The sequence below is a fragment of the Castor canadensis genome, chromosome 19 (assembly GCF_047511655.1).
Source record: "Castor canadensis chromosome 19, mCasCan1.hap1v2, whole genome shotgun sequence".
Classification (NCBI taxonomy): Eukaryota; Metazoa; Chordata; class Mammalia; order Rodentia; family Castoridae; genus Castor; species Castor canadensis.
In genome coordinates, this window is record NC_133404.1 from 2,806,702 (window position 1) to 2,822,111 (window position 15,410).

A 15,410-nucleotide genomic window follows, 5' to 3' on the forward strand; every position below is an offset into this window, starting at 1 on the left:
TTCCTTTATAATTTTTAAAAATTATATATTTTAAAAATAACTGCAACTTAATAAGCAAGAATGTGGTAATCACCTTTTATGTTTACCCAAAAGAGAATATTAAGAATGCTTTTCTTTTTAGCAATGGCTTTATTTCATCACTTCAAAGCATCCCAGCCCGTCAGTGTCACTCCCCACCCCCCTTACCCCCCCCCGCCCCGTGTTCTTCAGGCCTAGGAAACCATTAATCTCCTTTCTGGCTTTGCAAATTGTGCTTTTTTTGGATGCTTGACACAAATGGAATCAGTCAACAAGTAACCTTTTGAAATTGGCCTCCTTCCCTTAGTGTTATATTCTTTTGTTTGTTTTGATGGTACTGGGGTTTGAACTCAGGGCCTTGCACTTACTAAGCAGGTGCTCTACCACTTAAGCCATGCCTCCAGCCCTTTTTGCTTTCATTATTTTTGAGATAGGGTGTCACTTTTATGCCTGGACCACCCTGGATCATAATCCTCCTATTTACACTTCCTGTGTAGCCGGAATGGCAGGCACATGCCACCAGGCACAGCTATTGCCTGAGATGTGGTCTCACAAACTTTTTCCTGGGCTGGCCTTGGGCTTTGATTCTCCTGATCTCCACCTCCCAGGTATCTAGAGATAAACAGGCATGAGTCTCAGTCACAGCACCTGGCACTTGGCATTATATTTCAAGGGTCCTCCATCTTTGTAGCTTGTATCCGTAGTCATTTTTTATAGCCAAATAATATTCTATTGTATGGATATACCACATTTACTCACTCATCCACTCTTCAGGTGATGGGCCTGATGAGTGTTTTCACTGTTGGGCTATTATGAATAATGCTGCTCTGAATATTTGTGTACAAGTTTTTGTGTGGCATTATGGTAGTCGTTTCCCTTGGGTACAGACCTGGGACTGGAAGACTGGGTCCCGTGGTAGTTCTACCTTTGACTTTACTGTGCAGCAGCTGAGTGCTTTCCAAGGCATTTGCACCATTTTACATTGCCACCAATAGGATATTGGTGTCCCTAGTGGGGCGTGGTGGTGCATGTGTGTTTCCAGCTATTCAAGAGTCACAGGAAAGAGGATCCCAACCTGAGGCTGGCCCCAGGCAAAAATGCAAGACCCTATTAAAAAAAATAACTAAAGCCAAAAAAAAAAAGAGGTTTGAGTTGTGGCTGAAATGGTAGAGCACTTGTCTAGTAGGCACAAGGCCCTGAGTTCAAAACCCCAGTACTGCAAAAAAAAAAAACAAAAAACCCAAAACCAAGTTCCATCTTCTACATACCCTGGCCAATGCTTGTCATTACCTGTAGTTTCAATTAGTGAGTATGAAGGGAGACCTTATTGTGGTTTGAATTGCATCTCTTTTGTGTCTATTGACCATCCAGATGTCTTTTTTAGGACAAATTTCTATTCGAATCTGTTGCCCGTTTTTGATTGGGCTGTCGTTCCTTATGGAGTCGTAAGAATTCTTTATATATTCTGGTACAAGCCCCTTGCCAGAAATGCTTTGTGCGTATTTTCTATCATTCTCTGGGTTGTCTTTTCACAATCCTGATATTATCATTAGCAGCACAAATGTCTTCAATTTTGATGAAGTCCCATTAATTTATTTTTTCCCATTGCCTTTTTTGCTTTTGGCATCAAACTCGAGGCTGTGAAATTACTCCTGTGTTTTCTTCTTCAAGCCTTAAAGTTTTAGGCTCTTACATTTAGGCCTGTGTGTTAGTGTCGCCTGGCTTCTTTTACAAAGCAAAGACCTCAAAACAACACAGATGCATCGTTTCACAGTTCTGGACGCTGAAGTCCAAAACGACTGGACTGCAATGAGGGCATCCACGAGGCTGCACGCCCGTGGAGCTCCGGCCATCTTACCTTCCCAGCCCCCACAGGCTGCCCACATCCCTCGCCTCAAGCTCCCTCTCGTCTGCAAACCAGCAATGGTAACTCATCAGACTAATCCGACTCCCTCGTCTGCTTTGCTCTTCCACATTTAAGGGCCCTCTGATTATTGGGATCTGCCACCCTAATTCCCCATTACTGTGAAGTGTAGCTTATTCACAAATTCCTGAGGTTAGGACAAGGACATCTTGGAGCCTCTCACTGTCTCTGATCCACTTATCTCATTTTATTTTTTAATACTCTTTGGTGGCACTAGGGTTGAACTCAGGGCTTGCTAGGTAGGTGCTTAATCACTTGAGCCACACCTCCAGCCTTTTCGCCTTGATTATTTTTGAGACTGGATCTTGCTTTGTGCATGGCCTCACCTGTACCATAATCTTTAGATTTATGCTTTCTGGCATGGCTGGATGACAGGCAACTGCTACTACACCCAGCTTTTGTTGGCTGAGATGGGGTCTTGCTAATTTCTGGGCTGGTCTGGAACGTTTATCTTCCCAGTCTCTGCCTCCCAAGTAGCTAGAATTGCAGGGATGAGCCACCACTCGTGGCCTTATTTTTTAATTAACAAAAAATTATATATATTTATAGTATGTTACACAATGTTTTGATATAGGTGTACATCATGAAATGGCTAAATCAAGCCAATTAACATACGTAGAACTTCATATTCTTATTTCTTATGGTGAAAACACTTAAAGTCTACTCTGTTAGAAATGTCAAGTACACAATATATAATACATTGTTACTAAGTATAGTCACTACAAGGTACAATGTATGATCCATTTTGAGTTCACTTTTGTGTGTGGTATAAGGTAGGGGACCGAGGTCATTCTTAACCATTGATGTGGCCTACTTTTGTCTTAAAGCATAGCATCAAAATGTACCATTATCAATATGTATTTCTCACATGGTCACTTTATTATTTTTAATACTTGGTAGTACTTGGGTTTGAATCCAGAGCGTCACACTTGCTAGGCAGGCACTGTACCACTTGAGCCATACCTCCAGCCATTTTTGCTCTGGTTATTTTGGAGATAGGGTCTCACTTTTTATTTTTTTCAGAGACTTCCCTGGACCTCCTTATTTTAGGCTTCCTGCCATCACTGGGATGACAAGCATGAGCCACTATGCCCAGCTTTTCTCCATTGAGGTGGGGTCTCCCAAGCTTTTCTTCCCCAGCTGGCCTGGAACCTCAATTCTCCAGAACTCAGCCTCCCAGTACCTAGCATTACAGGGTGAGCCACCAGCTCCCAGCTTGATGTGGTCACTCTAAATGGTTGGATAGGATTTCACTTTTGGTGTGCCGTAGTGTATTTTGTAACTCTCCTATGGCTGGATGTTGTTTCTAATATTTCACTGTTAAAATTGTCTTTATCTAATTTGTAAGGTTTTTTAACACGTATTATGGACATGAGCCTTTTTCCATTGTGTAGGCTGGAAATTTGCTTTGAACTTATTCCCTTCTTTTCAGCATCCTGGCTTAAGCTCTTATCCCTTTCACCCAGACTACAGCCATAATCTCCTCTCTGGTGTCCTGGCTTCTCTCTAGCTGCCTTCCAGTCCTTTCTCCATACAACACAGCAGCCTTTGCAAAATGCAAATCTTCTGTAACCGCCGCCCCTGCCCTTTCCGTGGATTCTTACTAGGATAAAGACGAAACCCTTTTTCACATACCCTGCCTTTGTCTGCAGCCCAAGCAGACTCTGTTCTCCCTCTTCCTCACCCTCTATTCAGCCACACCTGCTCCTCTCCCGTTGTCATGAGAGCCACCAGTCTCCCATCCCAGGCCAGTCTTCCTCACAAGGCCAAATCTCTTCTGTCACCGCATATCTTCCCTTTGCAGCCCTTTTCACGTTGTGACCTGAAATGCATTTGTTGGGTTTCATTATTGTTGGCCTCCTGCATAGGTGACAACTCCAGGAAGGCTGAGATTATGTCATTTTAGCTGACTACTGTATTTTCAGGCCCCACAGTGGGTACTACATTCTGAGTAAATAAACAGCTATCTATATTCTCTACTGTGTATTTGACTTTAATTATGTTAATGGTAATTTTGACTTACAGAATTTTAAAAATATACACAAATATATAAATCTTTTCTTCTATGATTTCTACCTTTGTTAGACCTCTGCATAAAAGGCCTTTCCATTCCAAGAATATAGACCTATTTTCTTAGCACTGTTTCATACTTGTATTGTTTGTATAAGATCTTTAATCCGCCTGAGATATATTTTGACATATGGTATAAATTAAAGACATAATGTATTTACTTCCCAATGGCTAGCCATATTCTCTGCCTCTTCCATCCTGTTCTTGTTGAATAGAATTGACTCATTGGTGACACACCAAACCCTTGTACATGTGGAATTAGATAAATGCTTTGTCTGTTCCATCACTGGTCATGTTTGACACTGTTTTAATTATTGTAGCTTCATGCTATGTTTTAATATCTGAAAGTTGCCCCAAGGCACTGAGTTCAAACCCCAGCACCGCCAATCTGAAAATCACATTTTGTAAAAAAAAAAAAAAGTGAAAGCCTGAAAGTCACATTTTGTAAGGAAAGTGAGTTCATAAAGGATAATACTTTGAGCTTATACAATTTGAATTGAAGTCTGCAATGGCTTAGTACAGATACATAGTAATAAATTAGAGCAGAGAATTAACAGTTAGAGTACCTGAGTGGGCACCCAACTTGTGTCACAACACAAATTGATGGGCCTTGACCTTGGAATTTCTGACTCAGTAAGTCAAAGGTGCGACCCAAGCATTTGCATCCTTAACAAGGTCTCTGATGCTGATGCAGAGACCACAGGGTGAGAAGCCCTGCCTTCAAGCAGATTCTTGAAATGAAGCCTGTGGTCAGCGTTAAGAATGGTCCTGCTGTGTACTTAGAATTCATCCTCTGGTTGTTCTTGGAGTTTGGATAAACTTGCCTAGCTTGCCTTTCATGAGCATCTTTTTGATACAGTCCTTGGTCCTACTCTTGGCTGTGCCTGACGGTCCAGAACCCAGTTGAGCCAGACAACAGCCCTGCTTCCTCCCAGTAGCTCCACGGGTGCCCGTGCAGACAGGCTTTGGAGCAAACCAGAGAAGGGTAGGGACTCAGTGACTCCGTTTGTTGTGGGTTCTCATGATGGTTCTTAGCCTTAGTGGGGAGCTGTTGGTAGAACTACAGCAGAAGAGGGCTTCCCTGCTTCCCACCTTTGTGCCATTTCACAGGCTTCTTGCTTCACACGAAGGGAGGTTTAATTACTAACGCCTGCCTCTGCTGCTGTCCCGCACATGCACCCAGCTTCCCGAGGGTGCACCAGCTCCTCGTGGGAGACTTTCTCACCTTGTCCACAGTGTGAACGTATTTAAAAGACTGAACACGGGATGTACATCCTCCTTCTTCCTTCACAAAGGGACAGGCATCCTTTCCAAGAAATAAAATGCACTCAGATGGGAAAATCTGCTGTGAGTTTGCCCTCCTTTGTTAGTAAAACGGAAGTGTGTAATTATATCTTCCATGAAATAATGTGGTTTTGACTACGGACCTTCATTTTTCTTATTTTTGATACATTTCCCTAAGTCACTTATATTTTCCCATCACCTAAAAGTTAGGATGGAAATTATTTGCATTTCCCTGAGAGCTATCTTTTGGGAACCCTTCCTGTCCCTTCTACCCCTCCTGGTTTCGAAGACACACCATTAGGACACCTCTCCTCCATCACACACAGGTGAGAGCTTCCTGTAACATCCACCTTTGCCTTCAAACCTTATTTAGTGTGTACTGAAAGAGAAGGACTATGTGCTGAGTCTGGGGACACAGAGACAGACCCATCTGTCATCAAGGCTCTGGTGAAAACAGATATGTTGTTAATAGAGTCCAGTGTGAAGAGGATTACACTGGAAGCAATCAGAGGAAGCTGGGGACAGAAGCCAGGGCCACTGCCCTCAGCAGGGCAGGCAGCATGATGAGGTGAATCTTCCAGAAAAGGGGGCACTTACGCCAGTCATTGGGAGGGAGGAGGATCTACGTGCATGTTCAGTTACTTCTGATAACTGTTATTATTACTGCTAGTGCATTTTTACTTAAATGGTGACATATTAATGTCTGGCAATTCAGGAAGTATGAAAGGAACATGAAAGTGCTGTGCAATACAAATATGATGTAAATTAAAAGTTTTCTAATAGCCACATTGTAAAAAAGGAAAACGAAACAAATGTAATTAATTTTAAAACTGTATTTTATTTAACCCAACATATTCAGAATGTTACTGTTTCAACATCTAAACATTTTCACAAGAAATTTTATATTTTGTAACAAGTCTTCAAATTGGTACAAAGTGAATTTTGCATTTATGACATTACAAGTGTGAATAGCCACATTTCAGGTTCTCGGTAGGTACATGTGGGGCCTGTGGATTCCACATGAGACAGCACAGAAAATAAATTTCCCTCCATTTCTGCCCTGAGGATTCCCATTTTCACCACCCAGGCCATTACAGTGGCCTCAAGAGTGTTCTTCCACAGAGAGTTAATACATGCTCATACATGTCTGTGTAAACAACAGGACAGTAGCTGCCCTGTTGTGTACCTTACATTTTTTTTGCTTCACAATAAATACTGAAGATATTTCTTATCATTGCATAGGAAACAACCTCAATTTTTTCCTTTTTTTAAATTGCTCCAGAGTATCTCATCTTATGAATGTCACACTTTATTCTGTCAGTCCTCACCATTGGGCATTTAAGTGTTTTCCAACCCTCAGTGCTTATGAAACTGTTTGAACTGAGTTTTCAGAGGCAAAAGGCAATGAGAGAAAAGGGGTTGATGACATCCTAGAAAAAGGAGGTAGCATGGAAGAAGGCATGTAGCCAAGGACACGTGGTAGTTTGGGGTGATTTCTTGTGGCTCAAGATGACTGGAGAGTGGAGTGTATGAACGGAAGACAGGGAGAGGAGGCTGGAAGGGCAAGAAGAGACAAGATTGCAAACAGTCTTACATTGTCGTATTAAAGGGTTTGGAATTTGTCCATAAGGGAGAGTCATCAAAAGACTTTAAGAAGCAGGGGAGCATAGATGATGGAGTTAACTAACAAATGAGAGGGAAGGGGCAAATCACCCTTACAGATGAATTCTGATTAATAAGTATAGAATCTGTGGGGGAAACAGAAAAGCATCATTAGAGTGCTACAGTAATGCTGCTGCAGACAAAGGTCCACAGATGGATATGAAAATTAGCAGGTGGAACTCGAAGGAAAAAGAAGATGTTTGCACAGCCCCAGGTGTTTACTAATTACTGTGATGGTTCTAACATATGTCCAAATGTTCTCTGATATTTGCCCTCCAGGAAGTGGGGCTTAATTCCACTAGACTCACTAACTCATTTCTAATGAATTGAATGTGGAAAAAGAAAAATAGTAACTTTGCCATGGAGAAACCTGGCAGGTACCACTTTAACCAAGTGATCAAGGTCCAGGTCACCCAAGAGAAGTCCCGTGTTGATACAATACAGCCCTGAAGGATGTGAAGAGAAGGGCATCTCATTCCATGGTATTCTTTCCCAGACCTGTTAACTCTTGTCTAATCGTGAAAAACATCAGACAAAACCAGGTTGAAGAGTAATATATAAAAAAAATTACCTGACCAGTAATCTTCAAGTGTCAAGGTCACAAAAATAGAAGAGACTAAGTCCTCGGACAGAAAAAGGATGTTTTGTGAGAAAATCTGAATAAAATCTGTAGCCTATGTGATATTAGTGCCAATGTTAACTTCCCAATTCTTGTAAATTTGCCATAGTTATTTAAGATATTGACATTAGGAAGAACTGGGAGAAGATATACCATGATTTGCTGTGCTGTCTTTGTAACTATTCTGTACATATATAATTATTTCAAAGTGAAGAGTCAAAATCAGAAGAGTGACAATATTAGACTCATATTTTAGAAGAGCCCCAGTGGTTTTTCTGGGGAGGAAGGCTGGAAGGAGAAAAGACCTGAACAAGGAGGTCGGCACAAGAAGTCAAGAAAACATAGTGGAACGTGGGGTGGGAGCAAGGGCAGCAGGAAACCAGAGAGATCTGTGAGGGAAGCTCAGAAGACCCTATGATGGCTAAGGAAGGGAGGGCATGAGAAGACTTGTGGTAACACCTGTCTTTAGCCTCTGGAATTGTGAGGTAACGATGTCATTCATGGAGATGGAAGGAACAGGAGGAACGGGGCTCAGGGAGATAGTAAGTTCTAATTTTAGACCCGATGAGTTTGGAGTGCGTTCGAGGGATCCACATAGGCACTGGGCAACTGGATCTGTGGACTTGCACATCAGGAGGAAGTCCTGGCTGTGGATTGTTTGGAGAGTCATTCCCCAATTTTGAAATGGTGAGCTGGTCCAAGGAGAGTGGGTGGGGATGAGAAGGACCCAGGCATTGAGGACCTCAGCCCAGGAGGCATCAAGGAGAATGGGGAGTGTGCAGAAAAATGGTGACAGGAGCAATGCTGGTGTTCAGAGGTGGGCTCTGCGGGTGGCAGGGAAGAAGGATGTTATGGTCAGAACACAGGTTCTGTCACCTTCCCATTGTATGACATGGCAAGTTATTTAGTGTAAAAGGCTGATGTCAGGATTATAAGAGACAGTATGGGAACATTCTTACAATAATGCTAGACTCACAGTGGCCAAAGAATGTTAGCTAAAGCAAAGCAGAGGAAAACAAGAGAGTGGTGTCCACCATGGGAAGAGAGTGGTTCAAAAAGGGGATGTGCCCTTCACGCCCATCAATATGGCTCGTGTCAAAAAAGTGGAAAATAATACCTGTATCCCTGGCAGAAATATGTAATGGTTCAGCCATGATGGGAATGGCAGGTCCTTAAAAAGTGAAGCGTAGAGTTCTCCTAGGAGCCAGCAGTTCCACTCCTAGTCACATGTCAAAAAGAACTTAAAGCAAGGACTCTAACAGACGTGGCACACGTCTGTTTGTAACAGCATTGTTCGCAGCAGCCAAAGGGTTAGAAGAAGTCTGTGTGTCCATGAACAGATGAATGAATAAGCCAAGTGTGGTGTAGTTTTACAATGGACTGTTATGAAGCAATGTTACAGAATATGTACAAAGAATGAACTTCAGATACATGAACCTTGAAGACGTCATGCTTCGTGAAACCAACGAGCCTCTTATGACGTATGCGACCAGTCTTGTGAAAGACTAAATAGGCAAATTCTCAGAGACAGAAAGTGGGGTAGAGGTTGCCAGGGGCTGGGAGGAGGAGGGAGTGGAGATTTACTATTTACTGAACACAGAGTTCTATTTAGGATAAAAAGGAAATAGTGGTGATGGTTCCACACCATTGCAAACACACTCAGTGCTACGACTTAGCTAATTAATAATGGTTAAAATGGTAAGTTTTATGTTGTGTATATTTTACTACAACATATTTTTTTAAAAAGAGGGCTTGGCTAATCTGCAGAGAGGTCAAGTAAATGCTGAAGGATTATTCTTTTCATTTTATGACAAAGAAGCCACTGGTGACGTTTCCAGAGCCCTCATTATGGGGCAGAGAAATCAAGTCAGACTGCAGTGGGTTGAGTCAAGGGTCTAGCCAGGGACTGGTAAACAGTGACCAAATCTGGCCCACTGTCTATTTTTATAAATAAAGTTTTATTGGAACACAGCCACACCCATTCATAAGTGTGATGTCTGTGGCTGCTTTTGTGCTACAGTGGTAGATTTGAGTCAGTGTTTCAGAGACCATATGGTCTTCAAAACTGGAAGTATTTACTATCCAACCCTTTACAGAAAGTTTCCCAACCCCTGGCTAGGAAACACCCCTGCTCTTTCAAGAACATTCTTAAATAATGCTTGCACTTCTGGGAGTTATTAAGTAAATGACAGCGCCTCTTCAGTTAGGTACCAGAACAGACCAAATGCTGAACAACCATAGGAATGAACAGGAAGGAGGAAGAGCAGGCGAGAGAAACACCTTCCTCCCCTCTGTACCCTCCTCACCCCCTCTTTCGCTCACAGCTCCGGAAAGAGCTATTGCAAAGTCCTCTCCCCAAATCCTGCTCACAAGTAGATCAAACGGCAGCTGCTGAGAACCAGCTTCTGGGTTGGCTGCAAGCTGCATTTAGGTTTAAAGTTTCCTCCTTACTTCAAGAAAATGTCCCTAACCTGGGGCTCTCCAAGGGTTTGTTAATTTGCTTTCTGGGGCTGAGAGCTGATACCTATTTCAGACTAGAGAGAAGGCTCATGTCTTCAGTACCCACTCTGTGTCATGAGTGATGCCAAGTTTGTGCCAAAGTGCACATTGACAGTCCTCCCAACCATTGGATGCCATTACAGGAGGGGCAGCTGGGGCTCGCTGGGGCTGCTCACCCAGAGACCCATGGGGAATTAGAAGTACAACTGGGATTCAAACCAACGCCTGCCTGACTCCAAAACCCAGGGCCGTTTCCACTGCACCATCCAGTCACCCTATGCTCTGTGACCACCAAATCCTAGGAGTGGTTCCTGGTGTGCACCCTAGGCAGGATGCAATGTGTGGCCTCTGCAACCCATTTTGAGCTGTAATCCCTGCTGTTGCAGATAAGACTTGGCACTAAAGTTCAGTCAACTGTATGTAGCCTGTAGCAAGCCCATCCCCAAGCCCCACCTCGACGGTCATTCTGAGTCCACTCAGAGGTAGCCAGCACCATCTAACGTCCCCACCTTGCCACATCATCAACAATAATTTCTGCAGCTATCATTTAGGTACAGTGACCCAGGAATGCAGCAAGAGGGAGACACACTGGTTCCCCTCCACTCCCACCCATTTATCCCTCAGTGCACAGACAGACAGAATCCTGATGACTCCTGTATCTTTCAAGACTACCCTTGATAATGATTTCTGAACCAAATCAGAACTAAAAGCCAAATCAGAACTGAAAGGCAAATCAAACGCCACCCACCTTACCCTTGATTGTACAATGAGAAAAATCAGTTGCATCCCAGAGAGGGCTGGCAACTTGTGCAGGTCCACACAGCTCGTCGGTCTCAGCTCCTGGGCTAGGAAGACCCTGGAGTTCCCAGCTCCCAGGCTGAAGGTCATCCCAACCACAGTTCACTGCTGCCTCCTGCCTCCCTGCCTGCCTCAGTTGCCTGGGCAGGGGCTGTGCCCTGCATGGGAAGTGCTTACCTTGGAGCCCTTTTCATGAATAAGAGCAGACGCAGAACTCCACATTGATCATTTCTGCCCCTCCCCTTTCTGCTTTCTGTTAAAGGCAGCCCCCCAGCTCCCAGCTGGCTCCTGTCCCCTCCCCCCAGCCGGGAGAAGTTATTCCATGAAGAGATCAGCTTACCAGTTTTCTTCAGAGCAGAGGCTGAGCTCGGAGCGGGCAGTACAGTGAGGGAGAGCCCAGCGCAGAACTGCGCGGAACTCCAGGCTGGGATCCCGGGGCACAAGTGCATCTGCTAGCTGTTAGCACTTGGCGTTCTCCTCTTGGTTAGCTCTGACCTTGGGTAATAATGTTTGTCAGCTACCTGATATTAACATTGCTCCACGTTCAAACAGCAGTGTTAGCAAGACCTGGGGGAGAGGTAAGCCAAACAAAATATCTTGTCAGAAGTTAGATTTTTTTGTCAGCATTATGTTTGCTCTTCTGTCTACCAAGAGGGACCGGGGAGTGGCTTTTATGGTGTGCAGAGAAAAATACTTTATGTTACTTTTTAGGCTTGCCTTACTTTTTCTTATATGATGTCTTCTTTTCTTCTTGGATAATCCTGTTCTTTCTAAAAATCTCACTCTGAGACGGTCTATATGTACAGTTGCTACACTGGGGAGCTGGCATGACCTTGGTAACAGACGCCTAAAACAAGCGTGTTTCTCCTGCTATTGCAAGAAAATATATATATATATATATATCTAGCCTGTCAGATTCCAGTAGGGCCTGGTGCAAAGGAGGCAGGAAAGGAAAATCCCTTTGGGGAATTTTTCTCCACTGCAGAGAAAACGCATGGAGAAAGGGTTGCGTTTCTTTCCTGCCTGGGCACAGCATTTGACTTCCTTTTTTTTTTTTTTTTTTCGCTTTGATGCGTTTGGAAAAATCTGTTTCACTTTCTGTCATAGATTTGAAGAGGGGTGGAGGTGTCCACTGGGGCTAGGAGCGCGCCCGGGCCCACGTGGAAAGGAAGCATGTTGTGTGGACTGTGGGATGGCTGGATGGTTTATTCTTGCTGGCACAGCTCCCGTGTTTACTGGGCACAGTTACGAATGCCAGTGATACCACCTGCTTGTGATGCAGGCACATTGGAAGGGGCGATCATGGAGCCCGGGAGAGGGAAGCACCTTGGTGTGTCCACCCTCCCCACAAACAAGTCTCCTTCACTCCTGACGCAAGACTCAGGGACAGATGGCTGAGCAGGAAAGCACAGCCTTTCTCCTGATCATCGTCTTTGCACAGCCAAGTGAAAGGGTGTCTCTGCAAAAAGGCTAGGACTTTCTTTGCCTTTTGTGAGCCTTGTCTGTCTGTCAGGACCCAGCCGGCTCTGCAAGCCTCAGTAATTACTTTCCCTTTCCAGGCAGAGTGGAGCGAGGCTCTGAGCCCAGGCTACAGGCTGGCTGTGGTTGTGGAGGGCTTGCTGTTATTCAAACAGACACACAGCTCCGAGGCGTGCCGTGACAGGGGTCATGTGTCGTGGGCTTTTCGCCTGTTAACTACCTATGTCCTCTAGACCTGTGGGGGGATCGAGCTCTTGAATAGACCTGGAGGAGCTGAAAGCACAGCTTTGTCCTCTGGTTGTAGTTGAAGTTTGCAACTTCCCTGTTGATTTTTTCCTGTGTGGAGTAGGTGACAAATGACCAGCCTGCCTCAGTCTGGAGCACTCCAGCAGGCGCAGCAAAACTCATATGGAAAATATTTCTGTCACTGCTGCTGGCACATGTGGCCAGGGGAGACCCCCATGCTTCACAACCCCAGTGCCCCAGCAACCCACAGCAGCACGCCAATTATTCTTATTAACAGCACCGGGAAGGGTGGCTGCGGTTACCTGCCCACAGCCGGCCCCTAGGGAGGGCCACTCTGGAACGCGCGGCCATGAGCCTGGTGTCACACAGTTTGCCTCACCTCAGATCAGCAAAACGGAGGACAGATGAGAGGAGTTACCAGGCTCCCCCCAATCCTAATGGAGAGTAGGGTAGGGTAGGATGGCTTTAGAGTTCAAGTGTGCGAGCTGAACACCAAGAGCTGGAAAAGACAAGTGGATGCCGTGCAAAGCCTGTCCTGCCAGCCCTTGACTCCACATTGCTCTGCTAGGAAAAGATCTTCCCATGCCTTTTCCTCTTTTCCGTCTTGCTTTCCCCATTGTGTGTCTGCATGTGTGTGTGCACCCATGTGTTCATCCATGTGTGCATGGTGCACATGTGCCTGTGCCCTATAAATCCGGTGCTCCTAGAAAACTGTACAATTAGTATTGCTTTCCCCTAGCTGGAAATGAACATGAGTGTGAGTAGCGCTCTCCCAACTTAATAAGAATGCCATTTATATAGAGCTTTGAAGAATGTAGCACTTATTTCTAAGAGCTTTTTTTATTGCCATGTTACTTACAAAACTTACCCATAAACATGTGGTGTTGACCTGAAGTCATCACGATTTTCTTTTTCTCTGCCTACCAGCCGGTTTTCTTTCAGGTTTTAATTATCTTCCCTTTGGACATTCCTAAAAACACATGAGGAAAGGAAGAAGGTGGGGGGGCAGGCGTCGTCCACCTAGGGCCGCTGGGCTGGCCGTGTTCTCAGCATGGGGCTGCCAGCCAAGCAGCACAGGAGTCAGTCCTCTAGGGTAGGAGGTCCTTCCAGATAAGTGGGGGACAGCAGGTGGGGAAGCGGGTGTGTGGTGCAGAGGAAGACTTGGTGGATGTCCCCTGGCTGGCACTTTGGGCACCAGTGCCCATCCTGGTGTTGGGGCAAAGTGTGAGTCAGAGAGGAACTGTTACTGCAACATTGAGCTCAGAGCTCTTAGGTCACTAGAGTGCCCTTGCCCTTCTCAAGGTCAGGGTGGGAACCAGGCATGCTTAGATAGAGTGGTCACCTTGTCCATAACATTGTAAAGCCCTTGTCAGTGTCAGGTGACACTTGGGGTGCATTTGTGAGTGTGGGGAGCAGGCTGGGTTGCTTTCTGTGTGGGATGCAGCAGAGTGGGGTAGGAGAAGTAGGAGAGGGAGGCCTGCACTTTCTTTCCTGAACTTGGGCTTAGGTTCTCATGTGAGACCCTGCTATATGTAAGGAGGGAGAGGGAAAGGCAACTAGAAACTTTTAGGTTCCATATATTGTGGTCAGACAAACTAGAAGTGGGTCAAAGTAATGTTTATTTTCATTTTGATGGATCAATGTGGCAAAATCCATCAAAATTAAAAATCACTACCTTGTGTGCTCATGGGATGGGTTTCTTTTTGGGGTGATGGAAATGTTTTGGAATTAGATGATATAGTCACACAATTTTGTGACTATACTAAAAGCCACTGAATTGTATCTTTTTCTGGGAGGGCAGAGGGGTGCTGGATATTGAACCCAGGGCTTCATGCATGCTAGGCAAGTGCTCTACCACGAAGCTCCACCTCCAGCCCCAAGTTGTATACTTTAAAGAGTGAGAGGAGAAGGTGAACTTGCTCAAATACACAGAATTCATATGTGAATTTTCACACAATAATCCTTTGCTATTTATGAGTCCTAAATAATAAAAAGAAACATATTTTATGGTATAGGAATTATGTCTCAATTTTTAAAATTAAAAATAAATAATAAATATCTTTTTTTGAACCCAGGCACCAGTGGCTCACGCCTGTAATCCTAGCTACTCAGAAGGCAGAGATCAGGAGGATCGCAGTTCAAACCCAGCCCGGGCAAATAGTTTGTAAAACCCTATCTCAAAAATACCTAACACAAAACAGCGCTGGCAGAGAGGCTCCAGTGGTAGAGAAACTTCCTAGCAAGCATGAGGTCCTGAGTTCAAACCTCAGTACCACAAAAAAAAATATAAACACACACACACACACATGTACATGTGTAGCATAAAGTGTGTTAACATGTCTGTCCACCCTCTGTGGAAGAATACAAAAGAAGACAGGGAGGAAGATGGGGAAGCTGGGCAGGAGAGCAGTTGTTAGCAATCAGGACAGCTTGTCAGAGACTCCGGGTCTAGGGTTCCATTAGGACTGACCACACAGCCACCCGCTGCTGAATGTAGCGGAGCTCCAGACCTGGCGGGAAGTGGTGCTCAGCATAAGATCTGCCTGCACAGTACCAGCACACAGAGCCACTCCTACCTACCAGTTCTGGGAATGATGAGAGCTCTTCCCAAGTCCAGGTTCCCAGAAGCCAGCCAAGGGCCAACCTCGTAAACAGAGTATTTGAAGGGACCAGTCAAGTTGGCTGTGTTAGTTCTTTTCTGATGGGCAGGTTAGCAATTTAAAAGTAAAACAGGGAGGGAGGACATTGCAAGAAGAAGGAAAACATGTGTGGAGCCCAAGAGGTAAGAAAGGATGGAACGTGTTCTAGAAA

The 15,410-nt window shown here is 44.8% G+C and overlaps 1 protein-coding gene across 2 annotated transcripts in view; it reads left to right on the plus strand.

The window, feature by feature from the left end:
- Positions 1 to 15,410, plus strand: part of Thsd4 (thrombospondin type 1 domain containing 4) — a 552,173-nt gene that overhangs the window by 350,348 nt on the left and 186,415 nt on the right. The window contains exon 1 of one of the 2 annotated variants that reach the window (XM_074061755.1): positions 10,018 to 11,452. The exons of the other annotated variant lie outside the window; for it this stretch is intronic. Coding sequence (XP_073917856.1) covers positions 11,381 to 11,452 — 72 coding nt within the window. The 5' untranslated portion in view covers positions 10,018 to 11,380. Of the gene's footprint in view, positions 1 to 10,017; positions 11,453 to 15,410 lie in introns of those variants that run through there. 2 annotated transcript variants of the gene reach the window in all.